The sequence below is a fragment of the Schistocerca americana genome, chromosome 2 (genome assembly GCF_021461395.2).
Source record: "Schistocerca americana isolate TAMUIC-IGC-003095 chromosome 2, iqSchAmer2.1, whole genome shotgun sequence".
Taxonomy (NCBI): domain Eukaryota; kingdom Metazoa; phylum Arthropoda; class Insecta; order Orthoptera; family Acrididae; genus Schistocerca; species Schistocerca americana.
In genome coordinates this window covers 237398805-237420610 of record NC_060120.1, presented here as the reverse complement: position 1 = coordinate 237420610, position 21806 = coordinate 237398805, and the positions used below count along the sequence as shown (strand labels likewise).

Here is a 21806-nt window from a genome sequence, read left to right as displayed (position 1 = left end):
GTTTGCAACCCAGGGAGCACTTCACAGGCCACACAAATGACACGGTCGCGGAAACGGATTAGGTGCAGGTCTCTTGGGTACAGCTACGTCGGTCGTAGCCAGGGGCTGAGAACAACAGACATCCGCTCTATACGGGTGCTGCAAGATTCCAAGAATGTCAACAGACTTGAAGTTTTCAACTAACATTGCAACATACGTGCTGGGCAGATGCCTTGCTCATTATCCGCAGATGACCCGCAGATATCCGCGCCGGTCGCGATTTTATCCGCCAAGTAACAAATACCACGGATATCCGCATCTGTGCAGACCCCTAATTATATGTATCATTTGTCACAGTTATAAAATTTGCACAAGATACAAAATTGTCATTAGTACACTCTATTATCTCAAATAGCCAAGAATTTTCATCCAAATCACATTGTATACTATTGAAGTACTTATCCTTCAGCTTTTCAAAAATAAAATATCTCATCTTTTTCCACCACTCAGGACATATAGTTTCACATACATTAATAAGCATCTTTCTAAAGTTTTTGTCAAAAGAAATAGTTTCCCTGTTCAGCCATAGATTCATAAGAAATGTGTGTGTGTGTGTGTGTGTGTCATTAGTATCTGTAAATGTTTCACTTAGGCTAGAAGCTATACATATGTCATCATTATTTGTGTAGTCAGATTCTTTACCAACAACATCAAAATTCACACTTTTACATACACCCTGCTTGCGAGCCTTATTCTTCCTGGTAACATCCCTGGGAATTTCTATAATATTCTCACTATTTAATCCACTTTCAACCTGTGTATATCCAGCTCCCTATTTAAACTAGTGAAACACCTTTCATCATCATCATCAATACCATTACCATCATTATCAACTTTATCAACAACATTATCATCATTACACATAGTCAGGTCATACACATTCAAATTATCCCCCAAAATATTTCCTCTCTCTAAAGTTACCAGATCCCTTTCACCAATACATTCATTCTCACAGCATTCATTCTCTCTTTCATTCACACACATCTCTGAACTACTACAAATTACATCATCGGACAAAGTGTTGTTCTTTTCTGCCCAAGTGTAAAACTCTGTTAAATTAAATGAATCACAATTACTTTTATCTACTGTATGTTATTGTGTGCTGAAAATTTTATCTTTATCAATATCATCATTATTTTCCTCCTGAAATTTCTTCAATAAGTAACAACTAATGACCTCATGTGATAGCTTAGGTTTGGATCTGTCATGTTTGGGTTTATGATAGCCACATCCATTGGTCCTTTCATCACACTCACCTTCTGCCTCAACCTTGCGGACCTTCAAGGGGGCTTCTACTCGTTTTTTATTTCCTGAACAACAACTGGTTCCTGTTTAAACTGCTGATTGTGGTTCTGCCAATGTCTCTGATCAACATTTCTGTTCCCATTCCTATGCCCAACATTACCTGGTTGTTGGTAGTTTCTATTGTACTGATCTCTAACAAAATTTCTGTGATTTTGATCCCTAAAGTGTTCCCTATTTTGTTGATTATTTCCACGAAAATGTTGTTCTGATTTGGATGAAAATTATGGTCCTTCTTTTGAAAATTATTGTTACATCCCCCTGAATTTTGACTGACCATGATAATTGTTTTGTTCCCTTTTTTGAAAGTTATCATTTCCCCAATTTTGACCACTACCTTTCTGAGTATACCCACTGTGTGTTCTTGTTGTTACCCTATCCAACTTTTCAATATAATTGAGAAACTACTCAACATTACTATCAGGACAATGAACTAAACTCAACTGCATTGCTGATGGCACTTCTCTTTAAGATATCAATTTTGATCAAGTCATCCAAAGGTTTTGTTAAGTGAATAAGGTTTTGAAGTTCACTTTTGCAAAATTGTTTCATGCTCCCATCTGATTCTCTATAGTTTCTCCCATTCAAAAATTCACTTTCGATTCTAGTTTGTTCAAGATCATCCCAAAAATTTTCCAGAAATTTTGATTCAAATTCTGAAAAGGTCATCCCCACAGTTACAATCTGGTTTGCCCAAGTCAAAGCTTCCCCTTCGAAGAATTTTTTCACAAATTTAATTTTCAGATCTGGTGAGTGAGGTAAAAAACAATCCTTACAATACTGTATAAAATAAACGGGATGTAAGGGTCCATCTACTGAAAAATGCTTCACTGGAATATTAGATACGAGATTGCATGTGTTGACATTGTGATTTTTGCTTTGAAATTCAATGTCGAAATTTTAAATTTTTTTGCTAAGTTCTTTGACAGATTTTTTGTTTTCTAAATAATTGAATTCTACTTTTTTTCTAGAGTAACCAAATGATTTTCAGTTTTTTGTTCTACATTTTCTACTAAAACTTTTGTTCTCATGCAAATTTTTAATTTCCCCTTTTATCTCATTAAAATCAATTAAATTTCTTTCCCTATCTGCCAGTAACTCATTTTTTACAGTATTAATTTCATCGCTCAATTTAGCATCAATTTCTTTTACTTTTGCTTCCACAGATTCAATTTTTTCCTCAACACTGCCAACTCTGTTCGAAAGATCACGCACTTGGGTATTGACTGCTTGGAATTACAACAAAATGTTATCAATTTTTTCATCCCAGTATGTCTTATTGTCGTCAACTGATTGTTTAATTTCTTTCGTGAAATTTACAAGAAATCTTTTTAAATCAAATTGGTCGGTTCCTTCTGTTTCATTTGACCTGTCCTGATTTTCGAAGTTTATTAAATTACTATTTTCTACTTTAGGCACAATACTCTCAAAAATCTAGTAAGTCATTGTGAAGAAAAAAAATTTAAACACAACAATAGAAAACAAGATAAAAATATTGTTTTAACAAAATACGAGGGTTTTGTGACTTATCTGGAACTCTCTTCTACTGTTGCAAATCAATGTTTTCCTTCCATGTGATGTTGTTGTTGTGGTCTTCAGTCCTGAGACTGGTTTGATGCAGCTCTCCATACTACTCTATCCTCTGCAAGCTTCATCATCTCCCAGTACCTACTGCAACCTACATCCTTCTGAATCTGCTTAGTGTATTCATCTCTTGGTCTCCCTCTACGATTTTTACCCTCCATGCTGCCCTCCAGTGCCAAATTTGTGATCCCTTGATGCCTCAAAACATGTCCTACCAACCGATCCCTTCTTCTAGTCAAGTTGTGCCACAAACTTCTCTTCTCCCCAATCCTATTCAATACCTCCTCATTAGTTATGTGATCTACCCATCTAATCTTCAGGATTCTTCTGTAGCACCACATTTCAAAAGCTTCTATTCTCTTCTTGTCCAAACTGGTAATCGTCCATGTTTCACTTCCATACATGGCTACACTCCATACAAATACTTTCAGAAACGACTTCCTGACACTTAAATCTATACTCGATGTTAACAAATTTCTCTTCTTCAGAAACGATTTCCTTGCCATTGCCAGTCTACATTTTATATCCTCTCTACTTCGACCATCATCAGTTATTTTACTCCCTAAATAGCAAAACTCCTTTACTACTTTAAGTGTCTCATTTCCTAATCTCATCTCCTCAGCATCACCCGATTTAATTTGATTACATTCCATTATCCTCGTTTTGCTTTTGTTGATGTTCATCTTATATCCTCCTTTCAAGACACTGTCCATTCCATTCAACTGCTCTTCCAAGTCCTTTGCTGTCTCTGACAGAATTACAGTGTCATCGGCGAACCTCAAAGTTTTTACTTCTTCTCCATGTATTTTAATACCTTCTCCGAATTTTTCTTTTGTTTCCTTTACTGCTTGCACAATATACAGATTGAATAACATCGGGGAGAGGCTACAACCCTGTCTCACTCCTTTCCCAACCACTGCTTCCCTTTCATGCCCCTCAACTCTTATAACTGCCATCTGGTTTCTGTACAAATTGTAAATAGCCTTTCGCTCCCTGTATTTTACCGCTGCCACCTTCAGAATTTGAAAGAGAGTATTCCAGTTAACGTTGTCAAAAGCTTTCTCTAAGTCTACAAATGCTACAAACGTAGGTTTGCCTTTCCTTAATCTTTCTTCTAAGATAAGTCGTAGGGTCAGTATTGCCTCACGTGTTCCAACATTTCTACGGAATCCAAACTGATATTCCCCGATGTCAGCTTCTACCAGCTTTTCCATTCGTCCATAAAGAATTCGCGTTAGTATTTTGCAGCAGTGACTTATTAAACTGATAGTTCGGTAATTTTCACATCTGTCAACACCTGCTTTCTTTGGGATTGGAATTATTATATTCTTCTTGAAGTCTGTCGGTATTTCGCCTGTCTCATACATCTTGCTCACCAGATGGTAGAGTTTTGTGATGACTGGCTCTCCCAAGGCCATCAGTAGTTCTAATGGAATGTTTTCTACTCCCGGGGCCTTTTTTCGACTCGGATCTTTCGACTCAGGTCTTTCAGTGCTCTGTCAAACTCTTCACGCAGTATCTTAGCTCCCATTTCATCTTCATCTACATCCTCTTCCATTTCCATAATATTGTCCTCAAGTACATCGCCCTTGTATAAACCCTCTATATACTCCTTCCACCTTTCTGCCTTCCCTTCTTTGCTTAGAACTGGGTTGCCATCTGAGCTCTTGATATTCATACAAGTGGTTCTCTTCTCTCCAAACGTCTCTTTAATTTTCCTGTAGGCAGTATCTATCTTACCCCTAGTGAGACAAGCCTCTACATCCTTACATTTGTCCTCTAGCCATCCCTGCTTAGCCATTTTGCACTTCCTGTCGATCTCATTTTTGAGACGTTTGTATTCCTAGTTTGCCTGCTTCGTTTACTGCATTTGTATATTTTCTCCTTTCATCAATTAAATTTTTCTTCTGTTACCCAGGGATTTCTATTAGCCCTCGTCTTTTTACCTACTTGATCCTCTGCTGCCTTCACTACTTCATCCCTCAGAGCTACCCATTCTTCTTCTACTGTATTTCTTTCCCCCATTCCTGTCAATTGTTCTCTTATGCTCTCCCTGAAACTCTCTACAACCTCTGGTTCTTTCAGTTTATCCAGGTCCCATCTCCTTAAATTCCCACCTTTTTGCAGTTTCTTCAGTTTCAATCTGCAGTTCATAACCAATAGATTGTGGTCAGAATCCACATCTGCCCCTGGAAATGTTTTACATTTTAAAACCTGGCTCCTAAATCTCTGTCTTACCATTATATAATCTATCTGATACCTTTTAGTATCTCTAGGATTCTCCCAGGTATACAACCTTCTTTTATGATTCTTGATCCAAGTGTTAGCTATGATTAAGTTGTGCTCTGAGCAAAATTCTACCAGGCGGCTTCCTCTTTCATTTCTTAGCCCCAATCCATATTCACCTACTACATTTCCTTCTCTCCCTTTTCCTACTACCGAATTCCAGTCACCCATTACTATTAAATTTTCGTCTCCCTTCACTACCTGAATAATTTCTTTTATCTCATCGTACATTTCATCAACTTCTTCATCATCTGCAGAGCTAGTTGGCATATAAACTTGTACTACTGTAGTAGGTGTGGGCTTCGTGTCTATTTTGGCCACAATAATGCGTTCACTATGCTGTTTGTAGTAGCTAACCCGCACTCCTATTTTTTTATTCATTATTAAACCTACTCCTGCATTACCCCTATTTGATTTTGTATTTATAACCCTGTATTCACCTGACCAAAAGTCTTGTTCTTCCTACCACCGAACTTCACTAATTCCCACTATATCTAACTTCAACCTATCCATTTCCCTTTTTAAATTTTCTAACCTACCTGCCTGATTAAGGGATCTGACATTCCATGCTCCGATCCATAGAATGCCAGTTTTCTTTCTCCTGATAATGACGTCCTCTTGAGTAGTCCCCGCCCGGAGATCCGAATGGGGGACTATTTTACCTCCGGAATATTTTACCCAAGAGGATGCCATCATTTAATCATACAGTAAAGCTGCATGTCCTCGGGAAAATTACGGCTGTAGTTTCCCCTTGCTTTCAGCCGTTCGCAGTACCAGCACAGCAAGGCCGTTTTGGTTAATGTTACAAGGCCAGATCAGTCAATCATCCAGACTGTTGCCCCTGCAACTACTGAAAAGGCTGCTTGCCCCTCTTCAGGAACCACATGTTTGTCTGGCCTCTCAACAGATACCCCTCCGTTGTGGTTGCACCTACGGTACGGCCATCTGTATCGCTGAGGCACGCAAGCCTCACCACCAACAGCAAGGTCCATGGTTCATGGGGGGGTTCCATGTGATTGTTGACCAAAATTCTTGAAATTCCTTCTTCTGTCGAAAATTATATTTTTTGCCAAAACATTTCTTCTCCAAAACTTTTAATTGCTGATGAACACACATACTGTAACACACATTCTGAAAAACTGGTATTAACACACACAAATTTTCTTCTTTGTAGCACTGTTGAAGATCACGTGAACACAATATCCCGGCTGAGCCCCCAGTTGAAATATGCTCACTATTTTTATATACTTGAATTTAGCGTACTTCGTGACAGTACTCACTTTTCCGTGAAATGTTTACAAGATGATATTTGACTTTTCTGTGTTGGCTTCAGTCGTCTAGTGAAAGTATGATTCCACAATGCTGTTTCATCGGCTGCAGAAATGACCTGGTTCAATGCGTTTGCCTCATTTTTGGTGCCCGAAATACCATTTCTTCGAATGTGGTTCTTTCTTGTTGTTCATATAAAAAGTAGTAACATAATTCATGTTTCCTGTTCACTTGCAAATTATTATAACAGCGACCTGCATATTGTTTCACCGTCACACACACACAGTTCACTGCCGACTGACTGCGGTTAAAGACGACTCCAGCGTCAAAGACATTTTACACAACACACAAGCTTCCACTTGTATCCAGTCTCTTTGATAGTCTTCTTCACATCTACTAATATTAATCAATATGCTGTCACTCTCAAACATATAAGCAAATTAGCATAAAATAAGGCAAATATTGTGACAAAAATATAAGAAAACATTTACAACCTCCCTCATTCGATTTGGTATAGACAAATCTGGTAGAAAATAACACATCTCCCAGATCCATTACATCTTTCAGTGCTATGTCATCTTCACACAGTATCAGTAAACTGAAGTCTGCCACCTGCTTCACCCAAGACTAAGTCTATGTGATCAGTCCATTTTGTATTCCCACAAAGTGTTACATCCAGTATTTGTATGAGTCGGTAGATTCCAATAGTGACACTGATATTATAGTCATAGGATACCACTTTTTTTTTTCTTTTTTTTTCTGACTTGCACAATTTTTACATTTCTGTACACTTAAAGAAAGTTGTCAATCTTTGCAACAGTTTGAAATCTTATCAAGATCTGACTGAATATTATGCAGCTTGTTTCAGACAGTACATAATCATCACTATCCACTGTGCCACCCTGCCATTTTTCTTTTAATTGTTTGATGATATTCTTCACAGTAATACCCTTTCTCTCTGGATACATATGTACTCAGAATTTGAAAATACGTGAAAATTATTGTGTGTGATAAATTAGTTACAGATGCTAACATTTTCAGATATTGATTTAACACACAAAGCAACTGCCCCATTCTCAGCAGACTATCTTCTCAATGATAAAGTGGGCAGTAATCTGCAAAATGTTTTTGGGCTGAAGGAGACCAGGAAGTCTGATATTTATGTGAGTATATATTGCTACTAATGTACAAAGCATTCTTTATTACCTTCCATGTTCAAATTCATTCATTTTCATAATACTCAGAAATGATGACAAAACAAAAGGCTGAATCTGAATGTGGTGCACTGAGAGTTGAGAATTAACTCCTCCAAAGTGCGATCACTGATGTTGATTTGTGAAGCGCATGCTGATCTTGATATTATGAAATCAGTTGCTACACCACGCATATACTTCAGTTTTTCTGCATGCTGTAGAACATCTTCTAATAAATTAAATAATTTATTAATGCTAATGTTTCTCTTTTTGTTGACTGAACATTTAACAAGAATAAAAAGAGAAGAAAGTAAACTGCCTAGATTACTTTGATGTAAGATTATACTTTTTGTACTTAGGCAGCTTTAATGTAAATGTACACTATTTGCGCTTAACGATGTTCAAAATTAAGGTAAAATTACTGGAGAAATGTCAGGATTTCATATATACCCAAAAATGTACACACACACTATCATAGCTTTCAGAACTAACAGTTCCTTCCTCAGGTAGGAGAAAACCATAACTGGAGGAGGTTAAAAAGGAAGGGCAGGTAACTAAGGCACCAACCTCTTGAATATGAGGTGGGTTCCTCTCATCCTGAGGTCTGTTTGTCATCCTTTCCTTTTTAACCTTTGCCACTTCATCCCTTTCTCCTCCCTGAGGAAGGAACTAGTATTTCAAAAGCTAGGGTGTGTGTTTACATTTTTGTGTATATCTGAAGTCCTGACTTTTTCCTAGTAAGTACTGGCCAACAATTGTGGCTCATTTGTTTCCTCACTATAATTTTTCTTTTGATACAAACTTTTATTACTACACGCATATTAGTATGGTCTACGTACGCATGATTAATTTTACTGTGCTTTCCTGCCTGCAGACATTAACACCAAACCAGTCTGTCTATGCCTGGGGTGGACAGAGTCCTCCAACATATGCTCCATACTGTCTCAATACAGCATTTAGCCCGTACAAGGTATGTGCATTTGATTGTTAACCTCCTTTCCTTTTCTCACAAATTAGTAGGTACAGAGTTGAACTTTTAAGTAGTTGGACTTGCATTTGGATCAGAATTTATTCCCCATCCAGCCATCCAAATGTAGGTCTGTTATTACCACCACAAATCACATGAGGCAAATGATTTCCTGTACATGGACATGTCATGTCAAAGCTGCTACTCAGTCTGTCTAAACATGATGACAATGATGTATGCAACTCAGATGCTTTTGCAATTTTTCATTCAGAACAACTTTTTAGTGTGAATAAACATTTGCTATATTTCAAAGAAAAAAGTGATTTATTTTAAGCCCGATTGAAAACAGATTGTTAGTTTGTTGACAGCATTTTATTAAGTTTTCCAATGTGGAGAGTTTCATAGCTTTAAACCTACAGATTTTATATTACATCTGAAGTCTCTTACACTGGAGCGAAGAATGCAAACCAGCATTCACAGATGAGTTGCCAGCTTTCACTACAATTCATTTCTGTCAACAGATGTTTACACTGGAGGGAACAACAGAAAACATGAGAGAATGAGCATAGTTAACAGCTATATGGACTGTGTTGTTGCTTCTTGGTGCTAATAATAACCACAGGTTTCACTAGATACAACCATAATTACCACCATGATGCAAAACTGTGATATTCAGAGCACTGTTTTTGACGAAGAAAGCAAAATGGTCTAGGAAAAAAAAATTTATAACAATAATGGAAGTTCCTGGATGGAGCAATACATAAAGTATCGCCCATAGCAGATTAGTGCAGGGAGTACTGTAACACGTAACAGAAAACAGCATTTGCACTAGCTTTTGAGCATTAGCTCTCTTTCTTGCAAAGTACTCGCATTGACATATATTGTAAATGGATACATAAAAAATTTACTCACAAAGTAGTAGCAGGGAACACACACACACACACACACACACACACACACAAGGGTTTAACTTCTGCAAGCTTTCAGAGCCATTGGCTGCTCCTCGTGGCAGAAGAGTTGAAGAGGGAGGAAGAGGGGCATAGGAAAAGGACTGGAGAGGTTTAGGGAAAGGGGTACAGTTCAGGAAAGTCACCCAGAACCCCAGGTCAGCGGAGACTTACCAGGACACACATTGGCATGCACGTTCCCTTGGCAATTGCAGCCCCCGGCTTTTCTTATCATTCTTCCAAAACTGTGCACATGTCACCTGACACTTCCTCTTTATAGTTGAGGAGGAAATTTAAAAGTGAAATACTAATTACAGGCTTCCAACATAATGTGAAGAAAGACTAGCATTTTCATTCTGGTTATTAGCACTTAATGGATTTGTTAGTAGAAGATGTAATGGTAAGACAGTCTTCAAAACCAGATTTTAAATTCCAAAACATTTGCAGCAGTTCAGTAGTCGCAATATCTAAAATAGTTTCTGATCACTGACATATGCAAAGTGCTTCATGGATTTTAGTGATGTATTATCAAGAAGATATTGTCAATAAAATATGCTTAATGAAATGAGAAATATACTTATAACCTGTCGGATAGACTACTTCATAAACACCTGCTACCGTATATGGTTTGTTAGAGGGCAAATAGTGTCATTGTGGTAAAAGATTTTTATTTGAAAATTGCATCAAAAATCTGCAGCCAACGGTGGCACCTCAGTTGCGTAATTACGGTTACTATGAACACAAGCAATCAGAATGATCAGCTCTTTTGTGTATTTTTAATTTTAATCAGCATCAAACACGTATTTTTAGTAGTTTGCCCTCCAGGAAATTTGTGGTGCTAGTCCTTTTTAATAAAAAGAAATACAAAGATTGTGCCTATTCACTCTGTTCTCACCAATGCAAGCAACTAATGAATTTGCCTTTCTGACATCCCCAGTTAGGGATTTTGAGTGCCTCAACAATTTTCTAGCAATCTCTCTCTCTCTCTCTCTCTCTCTCTCTCTCTCTCTCTCTCTCTCTCTCTCTCTCTCTCTCTCTCTGGGGATATCTACATTCTTATATCACCAACATTTCATTCTCTTCAGACTGTTCTATCATGCATACAACTTGTCAACAACAAAAATAGTTTACAAAGCAAATGAATAATTTGTGCTACTGCTGTCAAGAGAGTACATGAACATCCTTTGGTGGTTGGTAAAAGATTGACAACCAGAGGAAGCAAAGTGAGCAGAAGCAATGCGAGTGAACATCACTAGATGCTCTTCGCTTGCACTTGCTTACCATTTACACCAGAGAATTCTCATTAGCTTGTGTTTACTGGCATAAGTGACACACACCAGATTGGAGAATAACCATGTTAATGCTGGCATTAACAAAGGAAATAATATATGTTCTGTACAATGTTCACAGAACGTTCTCTTTCAGAAACATTTGATCTAGTTTACTGTTTGCTCTGAAAATTATTATACCAATAATACAAGTGAGACTGTAAATTTTGATGTTGTATGAATTGTAACGCACATTGCTCCTCCATTGACAGCAGTTGATTTAGGGTAGTGATATTCCTGGTATCTGTGTATCAGGCATTATGAGGTTATTTGTGTATCAGATGCTAGGAGAAGACCCATTTAAGAGGTAGATAGGATTATGAGGCAATAAGAAATTGTATGTACACCTGGGTCACAATAACAAAGTGACTGAGTTTACATGGAAAGCAGTGGTGTTGGTTAGCTGTTTTGGTACACCCCTGTCTCTGCAACAGTAACAGCAGTCGAATTCAGTTCGTAATTCTTTCATGCATTTCCTTGTAACATGTATTACTGATATCACATTGTAGCTTCATAGTAGCTTCAACACTTTGGTGTTCACTTTCATAATTAGCTGCAGATATTTTTAAGTATTACAAAAAAATCAGCACAGAGAAACAAAGTGCATTATGGAAAAAGTACCACAAGTTATATTAGAGATCATCATTGTTGTTCGCAGTTCGGTATGAATACGTCGAGCAAAATAGAAGGCACACAAAGCTCATTCCTTGCTTGTGTCTGTGATAGCTCTTTCGTAGACAATTAGCCGTCATTCGCTTTGTTATTCTGATTTGGGTGTAGTTTAGTCAAGACAGGCACAATGACAAAGACAAATTTAAATAAAGAAGATAGTGATCAAATATTTTAGAGGAGTAGGAGGGGATAGGTTTGTAGGTGTAAACTTCAACAGTGTTGTGACAGATCAAAAATTAGTAGCCACCTATTGAGAGAATAAAACCATGAATGTATTGTAAACTGGAAAAATAATAATTTTAGCAGTGGTGTATTCCATTTAATATTATCCAAAGCTTTCTCTAAATCTTACAAGTGCTATAAACAAAGGTTTTTTTTTCTTCATCCTATCTTTTAAGATAATGTCAGTTATTCATCAAGTGTTCCTACATTTCACTGCAATCCAAACTGATCTTTCTTTAGGTCAGCCTGTACCAGTTTTACCATTCTTTTGTAGTAATTGATGGTGATACTTTGCTAGTATTTACACTTAAAAGCACCTATCTTCTTTGGAATAGTAATCATTTTATTTTTCTTGAAGTCCAAGGCTTTCACCTGTCTCATATATTGCACACAATTTGGAATGGTTTTGGCAAGACAGTAATTATGAGGGAATGCAGTCTATCCAAAGGGCTTTATTTTGACTTAGGTCTTCCAGTGCTCTGTCAGATTCTTTTTGCAGTGTTGTCTCCCATCTTACCTACCTCCACTTACTACACAATTGTCCTCCTGTTTATTCCCCTTATATAGACCCTCTATATATTTCTTCGAGCTCTCAACTTTCCCCCTTTTTGCTTAATACTGGCTTGCCATCTAAGCACTTAACTTTGGCACATGTGCTTCTTTTTTCTCCAAAGATCTAACTTTCTTACAGAGATGTCTATCTCATTGTCATGAATGCTTCCAAATCTTTGCATTTCTCTTCTAGCCATTCCTACTTTGCCATATTGCAGTACATGCCTGTTTCATTTTTAAGACTATCTGTAGTCCCCTGTTGCTTGCTTCATGTGCTGCATTTTTATATTTTCTCTCTTCATCAGTTAGATTGTGTATCTGGTGTTATCGAGGATTTCTACTGAGCTTTGTCTTTTTGCCTGTTTGATCATCTGACGACTTCAGTGACATCTCTGAAGGCTAGCCAATTGATCTTCTGTTGTGTACTTTACCTCTGTTTCAGTCAATCTTTGCATAACACTCCAATTTGAAAATCTCAACATCCTCTAGTTTTTTAAGCTTATTCATATTTTTGTCTTTAATGTTCTACTTTTCTGGAATTTCCTCAGTTTTAATCTGTTGTCCATAACCAATAAATTATGGTGCTCTACATCTACTCTGGAAATATATTGCAATTAGAAATATGGCTTCAAAATATGTCTTACTATTATATAAATCTATCTGCAATCTTCCAGTACCTCAAGGTCTCTTCAGTGTGTGTAACTTTCTTTCATAGTTCTTAAACAAAGTATAATGATTTTACAGAGTGCATTTAATCATTGCTCTCAGGCAACTTCCTCTTTCATTGCATTTCTCCCTGACCATATTCTCCTACTATTTTTCATGTTATTCATTTTCCTATTCTCAAATCTAGTCCCCCATAACAGTTAAATTTTTGTTCCTCTTGAGTCTCAGTTTCCGTATCTTCCATACACCCATTCGGTGTATAGGTGTTTGCAGAGTTAGTTGCATCTAAACATGTATTACTGTGGTGGTTTCATATTAATGTTGGCTATGATAATGCCTTTATTGCTATTCATTCTTATTTTCGTAGTAATTATGAGAAATAATCCTGCATTCTGTCAGATTTTGTGATAGTCCTGTACTCACCAAAAGACCTGTTACTGTATACACAAGTTTTGCAAATGATGGTTAATTGTGTGATGATTACTTAGGGAAAATAAGATGTAACTAATTGCTCATAATAGTTTTGCTAATAACATTTCACATTTTGTTTTGGAGGTGGTTTAAAGAAATAGTAATTCAATCAATTTGCCCTTTGCTGTTCTTAGTGACTGATTAGAATTACCAACTGCCAGTTCTAGCAGTTTATAGTAAAAAGTGGAAAGATTTTTATGATTAGTACACAGTTTACTGAAACTGAACAAATGAAAAAATTAATTCCTAAATATTATTAGTTTTAAATTTTCCTGTAAAAACATTAGGTACTTCTGCCATTAATGATAAAATTGTATATTTCAGTATGTTTTATAACACTCTAAATTTTTTGCATATGTGGTCAAATATTGTAAAGTACCAACCTGATTTTTCATGGTGAATGCCACAATTTAGGTTGCACTTTTTCACACATTTTATTTGCCTCTGTTATACTGTTTGGACAATGACCAATTTTTCTATTCTGTGAAAATATTACTATGTACAATCGTATCAGCATTCACAAATAACTGTGGGTTCATCGCCAGAATTACTCATGTGAATTGCAAAATAATCAAAACACTTATTAGACTACCATTCATTACTCGACAATGCTTCAGTAATAAGTCACTAAACAAAGTAATAAAGTGTGGCACAAAAACTCTCCATATTTGCATAAAAAAGGCCACAGTTTACATATTGTCCTGTAGTATTCAACTAGAAGTACCTTGCAGTTGTTCACGTAGTTTGGTCAGTAACTAATTTCAGTGTTCAACAACAGCTCTTTTAAGTGACAATGACAGCATAAGCTTTCTACAAAACAACACATTTAAGTCAAAATATTCATTAATTTGAGTTACAGAAATCACTTCGAAGTTTAATTTCCCCAGTTGTAAGTACACACATTTCAGCAAACAAACAGCACATTCCTTAATGTGAGTCAATATTTGAAGCATAGGTGTTACACACTTACTAGTTCGACTGGGGCTGGGTACAGACTGTTGACTGAGTGATGTCCAACTGTTTAAAGACTGCTGTGTGAACAAATTATTTCATAAACTTCAGAGTCATTTGAAAATCAGCTAGGTTTTTTTTTTTTCTATTCAGAATGGACTATAAACATGATAAAAATTTGATTTACAAGAAATTGGGTAGTCAAGAAATTCAGACAGATCTATAGAATAGATTTATGCAGCCACATTTGAAATACCTCAATAGTATGGCATCCATTGTGAAAATTATTTTGTTGTTGTTGGTGGTGGTGGTGGTGGTCTTCAGTCCAGAGTGTATTTTGATGCAGCTCTCCATGCCACTCTATCCTGTGCAAGGTTCATCATCTCTGAATAACTACTGCAATCTATATCCTTATGAATCTGCTTAGCGTATTCATCTCTTGGTCTCCTCCTATCAGTTTTACCCTCCACACTTCCCTCCAGCACTAAATTTGTGAGCTGTGCAGTCTGAGGTGCCGTGGCATAGTCCGCGGGGCTCCCCCCGTCAGAGGTTAGAGTACTCCCTCGGGCATGGGCGTGTGTGTTGTCCTCAGTGTAAGTTAGTTTGTTAGATTAAGTAGTGGGTAAGCTTAGGAACTGATGACCTCAGCAGTTTAGTCCCATAAGACCTTACCACAAATTTCCAATCTAAATTGGTGGTTCCTTGATGTCTCAGAACGTGTCCTATCAACTGATCCCTTCTTCTAGTCAAGTTGTCACAAATTCATCTTTCCCCATTTCTGTTCAGTACCTCCTCATTGGTTACGTGACCTACCCATCTAATCTTCAACATTCTTCTTTAGCACCACATTTCGAAAGCTTCTATTCTCTTCTTGTCCAAACTATTTATCGTCTGTTTCACTTCCATACATGGCTACACTACATACAAATACTTTCAGAAACTACTTCCCGACACGTAAATCTATACTCGATGTTAACAAATTTCTCTTCTTCAGAAACGCTTTCCTTGCCATTGCCAGTCTACATTTTATATCCTCTCTACTCTGACTATCGTCAGTTATTTTGCTCCCCAAATAGCAAAACTCATTTACTATTTTAAGAGTCTCATTTCCTAATCTAATTCCCTCAGCATTGCCTTATTTAATTCGACTACATTCCATTATCCCTGGCCGGCAGGTGTGGCCGAGTGGTTCTAGGCACTTCAGTCCGGAACTGTGCTGCTGCTACGGTCACAGGTTCGAATCCTGCCTCGGGCATGGATGTGTGTGATGTCGATAGGTTTAGGTAGTTCTAAGCCTAGGGGACTGATGACCTCAGATGTTAAGTCCCGTAGTGTTTAGAGCCATGTTTGAACCATTATCCTTGTTTTGCTTTTGTTGATATTCACCTTATATCCTCCTCTCAATACACTGTCAATTCCGTTCAACTGCTCGTCCAGGTCCTTTGCTGTCTCTGAAAGAATTAAAATGTCATCAGCAAACCTCAAGGTTTCTATTGCTTCTCCATGGATTGTAATTCCTACTCTGAATTTTTTTCCTTATCTGCTTGATCAATATACAGATTGAATAGCATCAGGGGTAGACTACAACCCTGTGTTACTCCCTTCTCAACCAGTGCTTCCCTTTCATTCCCCTCGACTTTTATGACTGCCGTTTGGTTTCTGTACAAATTGTAAATAGCCTTTCACTCCCTGTATTTTACGCCTGCCATCTCCAGAATTTGAAACAGAGTATTCCAGTCAACATTGTCAAAATCTTTCTCTAAGTCTACAAATGCTAGATACGTAGGTTTGCTTTTCCTTAATTTATCTTCTAAGATAAATCGTAGGGTCGGTATTGCCTCACATGTTCCAACATTTCTACGGAAGCCAAACTAATCCTTCACGAGGTCGGTTTCCACCAGTTTTTCCATTTGTCTGTAAAGAATTCATGTTAGTATTTTACAACTTTGACTTATTAATCTGATAGTTTGGTAATTTTCACACCTGTTAACACCTGCATTCTTTGGGATTGGAATTATTACATTTTTTCTTGAAATCTGAGTGTATTTCACCTGTCTCGTAGATCTTGTTCACCAGATGGAAGAGTTTATTTTATAGTACATTAAAATCTTAATTAGTGGCTTAATCGGTCAGTTAATGAGGGATGCCATCTGGTTTGGAAAAAACAGAGCAACAAAAATAGTTTCGAAGTTCAGAATCTAACAAACCCAAAGGAAAAATTGTGGATATCTTACGTTTAAATAGCATTTATCTTGTAAGTTAGTTTCAGGTATCAAAGTACATTATCAGAAAGAATGGGATACTGCTTTCAAACAAGTTTTAAAAATATTTCAGATTGCCCCGGTTAGCGCATTATATATTGTAGTAGAACCTTCCATTGGCCATCGCTTCCAAATAATAAAACTTCTAGTAAAATTAGCTGCATCAGTGAAATCAGCATGTTCAATATAATGATCTGGATAATGAATTTAAATAGAACTTCACCTAAATAACACATTCCAATATGAAAGTATGTATTAATAATTTTTTGTGCAACTGTATTAAAAATACAGTGAAATATTTGAAAAAATGTTGTTATTGATGGGAGTAGAAGACAAAACAGATGGTGAGTTTCCAATTTACTACATCTGAAGGTGAAGATGCTACAGTCCTTACTCAGTACTCTTCGAAACACAGTATTGGTTTACTATGACAGTAAGAACTTTTACTTTGGAGTGACAAATGTACGCTTACAGTATTTTGGACTGACCTTCATTAGTTATTTTATGTTCTGTGAATCATGATTGTGCTATTTCGCAGTGATATGGAAGGAATGAGGCAGTTTCAGAATTGTACACTTTCTCGCAAGGAGAGATCCCCAAGGCTGGCATCTGGGTGTTTTTTTACCATCTATATGGTGATGTTGGCATCACACCCAGCAGCCATTTGCCCTGGTGGGTCCTCATTTACGACTAATAGACAAATAATATTTTGTAATTTTGTGTGATGCTCAAGAGCTTTAAATAAAGAAGTATTACCCAGACTAGTGGTGCAGTGTAATGGTTAAAGTACATTACATTACAGAATGTTGTGGGTTCATATCACGTCAGGAACCTTGAAATTTTTTGTTTTTAAATCTGTATAAATTACTTTCAGCATTTTTATTCTATTAATTAGATTAAATGCAACGTTTTATTTCTAATCCTTTGTCACATCATTTTCATCATTGTTTTAATTTTTTATTTGCTCCCATTTTTCTTTATTTTCTATTTGAAATCTATGTGCATGTGGATCAGTTGTCACAAATTCACTGACATTATAGTGAGCAATAAAGTTATTTACAAATTCTTTGTGAAACTCATGAAGAGGTGCAGATCACACTAACCTTCTGCAGCTTTACAGAGCCCTGATACAGTCTCGTCTTGATTATGGGAGTCAGGTACAAGGTATGGCATCAACCTCAGCATTGTGGACACTGGATCCAGTACACCACTGCGGGATTCAACTTGCAACAGGAGCGTTTTGAACTGACCCTGTGAACAGCTTACTCGTGGAGGTTGGGGTTCCTCCCTTGCGGATCAGGTGCCAGCAACAGCTTGTTAATTAGGCTACACATGTTTGCAGCTCCTCTAAGCATCCAAATTAACATTCCTCTTTTCAAACAAGGAAATCCATCTCCCGCAATCGTGACCCAGATCAGGGATTACAATTGCAATCTGGATCCGGTCCCTCCTCTCTGAACTCCAGCTGTTTCTCTACCATTCCTCGTCCAGGCCCACTCATGTATAGCTCTGTGGTGCATCCTTTGGCCACAGCTTCATCTTGACCTATCACGAGGTCCATACTTGGTGCATCCTGGGATTCAGAGGTAGTGGTTTGCTGGTCATGTAGGCTTTGCTTATACTCAAGCAGGACATACTGAACTGCACTCCTTGCTGTATGGCTGTGGTGTTTTCACTGTGGCGTTGTGCCAAAACTTGGTCATGGCTATCCAGGGTCCCCTGTATGTCCGTGAACAATACCTCTGCCTGGACCCTGGACGACATTGGGATCCCGGGAAATGAACTTTCTGATAGATTAGCCAAACTGGCTACTAATAAACCCACACTGGAGATAGGTATTCTGGAAACAAACAAAACATCAAGTTTAGGGATCATGAATATGGAGTGGCTCATTCAGACTTCACCAAATGAACTATTGATACGGGACACTAAAAATCTGTGGAGGTCCTCCATGCAGGCCTCTTGCAAGGACGCTACCATCCTTTGCTGCCTCTGCATAAGCCATACTCGGCTGACTCACGATCAAGTCCTTCGTCGGCTGACTCACGATCAAGTCCTTCACCACAAGGACCCATCCCCACTGTCATTGTGGTTCCCATTTGACGGTGGTCCACATTTTGCTGGACTGTCCTAACCTTGCTGCCCTGCGGCGGACTTTGACTTGCTACCCCTGGCACTGGAAGATGATACCTCACCGTCTGACTTAGTTTCACATTTTATGTGTGAAGGGGGTTTTATCACTCCTTTTAAGGAAGGACCTCTTAAACTCATTGGCCCATTGAGCAGTGGGCAGAACACTCTGTTGCCTCCTCTGCCCAGGCCGGGCTGCGGCTTGGCTGTCTGGGCTTGGTGGTCCACCTCAGCCTTCGCCCTACTTCATCTTTTACTCTTCCTCCCACTCTCTTGCATGGTCTGTTTGATTCGTTCTTCTTATGTATGTATGTATGTATGTATGTATGTATGTATGCTTCTCTTGCCCTGTGCATGTTGATAGTCTTTCCTAGACAATTGCTGAGTGGTTACCTCTGGTAAGTGGTGGTTGGGTGGGGATATATGTACCCCCATTGCATTCTGCTTTGGGGGCTTCTGGCCCCACCCTAGATAGGGCATCTTGTTTCTTCGTATATCCGTCCTTTCTTCTTTTTTGTCCCTTATGTGGTCTTCATTGACCTTTGGTAGACCTTGGGTATCCGCCATAGGGTTTTGCACGGTAGGCCATCTCTGATGTACAGTTGTGTACACCTATATCTTCGAGGGAAAAGGGGCTGATGACCTAGTAATTTGGTCCCTTTAATCATCCATCCAATCAACCATATGCTCATACCTTCAACAGCCTGCAATGGGGCACTGTGCCAGACACCTTCCTGACTTAGGGAATCTGCCTGTTGCCCTTCATCTGTAGTTCACAGTATATCATGAGAGAAAGGTGTAAGTTGTTTCACACGATCAATACATTTATTTTATTCAGACTGAGAATGTGTTAAAGGATTCTGCAGCAGACAGATGTTAGGAATATTTATCTGGAATTTTGCGATCCGTTCTTTCACTCTCCTTATATCAGGGTGTATACGACCCTGGAGATCCGGGAAAATCCGGCAATTTTTTCATCCAGGAGAAAACCAGGAAAAACCCCGGCATATTTTAGAATTTCAGGAATTACGTATTGTTTTAGATTTTAGTTAAATTTTTGTAATTTTGACTGGTAAGAACCGATACTCTAACAAAGGTTATTACTGTATCCCGCTATTGCAGAATAATACTTCAGCAATAAAACTTTAATGAGAGAGAAAAAAACCTTAAATTGCAAAGGAAATGCGCCATATGCAACGACACACACACACACACACACACACACACACACACACACAGAGTGCTCATACAAAAGTCTGCCAACAGCAAAATGTGTCAAAGACTTTAGGAAGACCATGCAATGCTTCATAACAAAAAATTGCTTCCGATGATTGTGAAGTCACAACTGTTTACATTAGATTCATTTTAGCAGTTGCGAGCGGGCTCATGCGTATGTGCAGTTCAGTCTCATTTGAGTAGTAGATTCTCCCGCTTATGGCTAGAGGAATGTGGCTGTTGATGTGCAAGCAGTCACAGCGAGCAGCTAGATGCTACCGGAAAAAGGGGGTGCAAAATTCATATTCTTGAAGAAAAAAACTTGTTTCACAAAGCACCTAGCATCCAGCGTACGTCTATCGATTCATGTGATTTTGAAACGCATCCCTGTTGGTTTTTGTGAACACATTTTTAAGTTGGTTTCTGAATGAATCGTATGTTAATTTTTGAATGCGTGTGTAGTGTACGTGATGTCTCATGTCATGAGAATCCTCGTCGCATCTAGAAATAAACTTTCCACAGACAAAAGGGGACAGGGCTATACGAGCTAAGCAGAGTAAAGCCGAACAGATGAATGCCAATCACTGTCTGAATATGTGGTTGAATGGGTTTTGCGAATGATCAGTGTTGTTATAATTACTAGCGAAATCCATGGATTCAGTCTACCAGAGTGGAAATAAACAACTAACAGGAATAACAGATGAGAAAGATTACGTATTATCTTCTCGGTGTATCCAAGAAATGTAAGTTTTGACAGAAAATTTTTGGCCAGACGCTACACTAGTAAGGACCAGTTGTACAGTCCCCAGCTAGCAGCCGCTTAAGTTCTATTCTGGAAGTAATGCAGAAAATGTGTTGTACGAACATGTAACAACGCCTAATCGGAGAATAATCACGGGATAACTAAACCGGTGATTCTGGCAGGGTTAGTGAAGTTAATCAGCAAACAAATTTTGACAGTGGGAGGAATAACTACAGAATTGGTGATGACAAGGTTCTTTTTTAGAATAAAGAAGGATAAGAAGCGGGGACATCACACAAATTATGGAAGAATGGCGATTCCAAATTTATATAAAAATTTCGTAATACTACTTTTCGATCTCATGCTCCAGAAACTGGTGCGTCTGAATGAAATGTGAAACTATTTCCTAACATAAACCTTTTTGCTTGTAGTAGGCCTAATAGGCATTTGATATTGGTACTTTTGTGAATTACATTCTGTCGTGTTATAAAAATGACTATAATAGAAAGGCCTGTTTTGTTTTATCTAGCAGACAGTGACAAAATAGACTTAATCAGATCAAATACCACACCAATCTTGGGTATTATTTGTATAACAGCTTTTTCAGTATTAGATAACCGCATTTCGATTTTTCATGTAGCAAAACATTTGACGAACTTTGAGGTAATAAATTCTTTCGCAGAAAGGAAAGCATGCCATGTAAAGCTGTAGCAAGATCAGAGAGAGAAAATTCTAGAAGCTAAGGACTGAAGAAATGTGTACTTTCTTGCTTGTCTCTTGCCTTTATTGGTTTTATGTAGCCTACATTTGTCACAAAACAGCAAGTCATTAGCTAATAGGCCATAAAGAGTGCAAATTTTCTGAAGAGTTCTTGTTCTCCTGATTACAAATAATCTCATCCACTATTAATTGCGAGATTTTTTAAAAAAAGGGCAGGCTGTCAAACCGGTTGACGGGGAGCAGGAGAGGCACCACAGGACATTTCAGTTTCCACTGTCCTGAATATAGT

General features: G+C 37.9%; 1 protein-coding gene across 1 annotated transcript in view; it reads left to right on the top strand.

Annotated features, from left to right (window-relative positions):
* LOC124596480 (meiosis regulator and mRNA stability factor 1) overlaps nucleotides 1-21806 on the top strand; it is a 219500-nt gene that overhangs the window by 171845 nt on the left and 25849 nt on the right. Inside the window, exons 24-25 of the mRNA XM_047135626.1 lie at nucleotides 7522-7643; nucleotides 8548-8643. Coding sequence (XP_046991582.1) covers nucleotides 7522-7643; nucleotides 8548-8643 — 218 coding nt within the window. The remainder of the gene's footprint in view (nucleotides 1-7521; nucleotides 7644-8547; nucleotides 8644-21806) is intronic.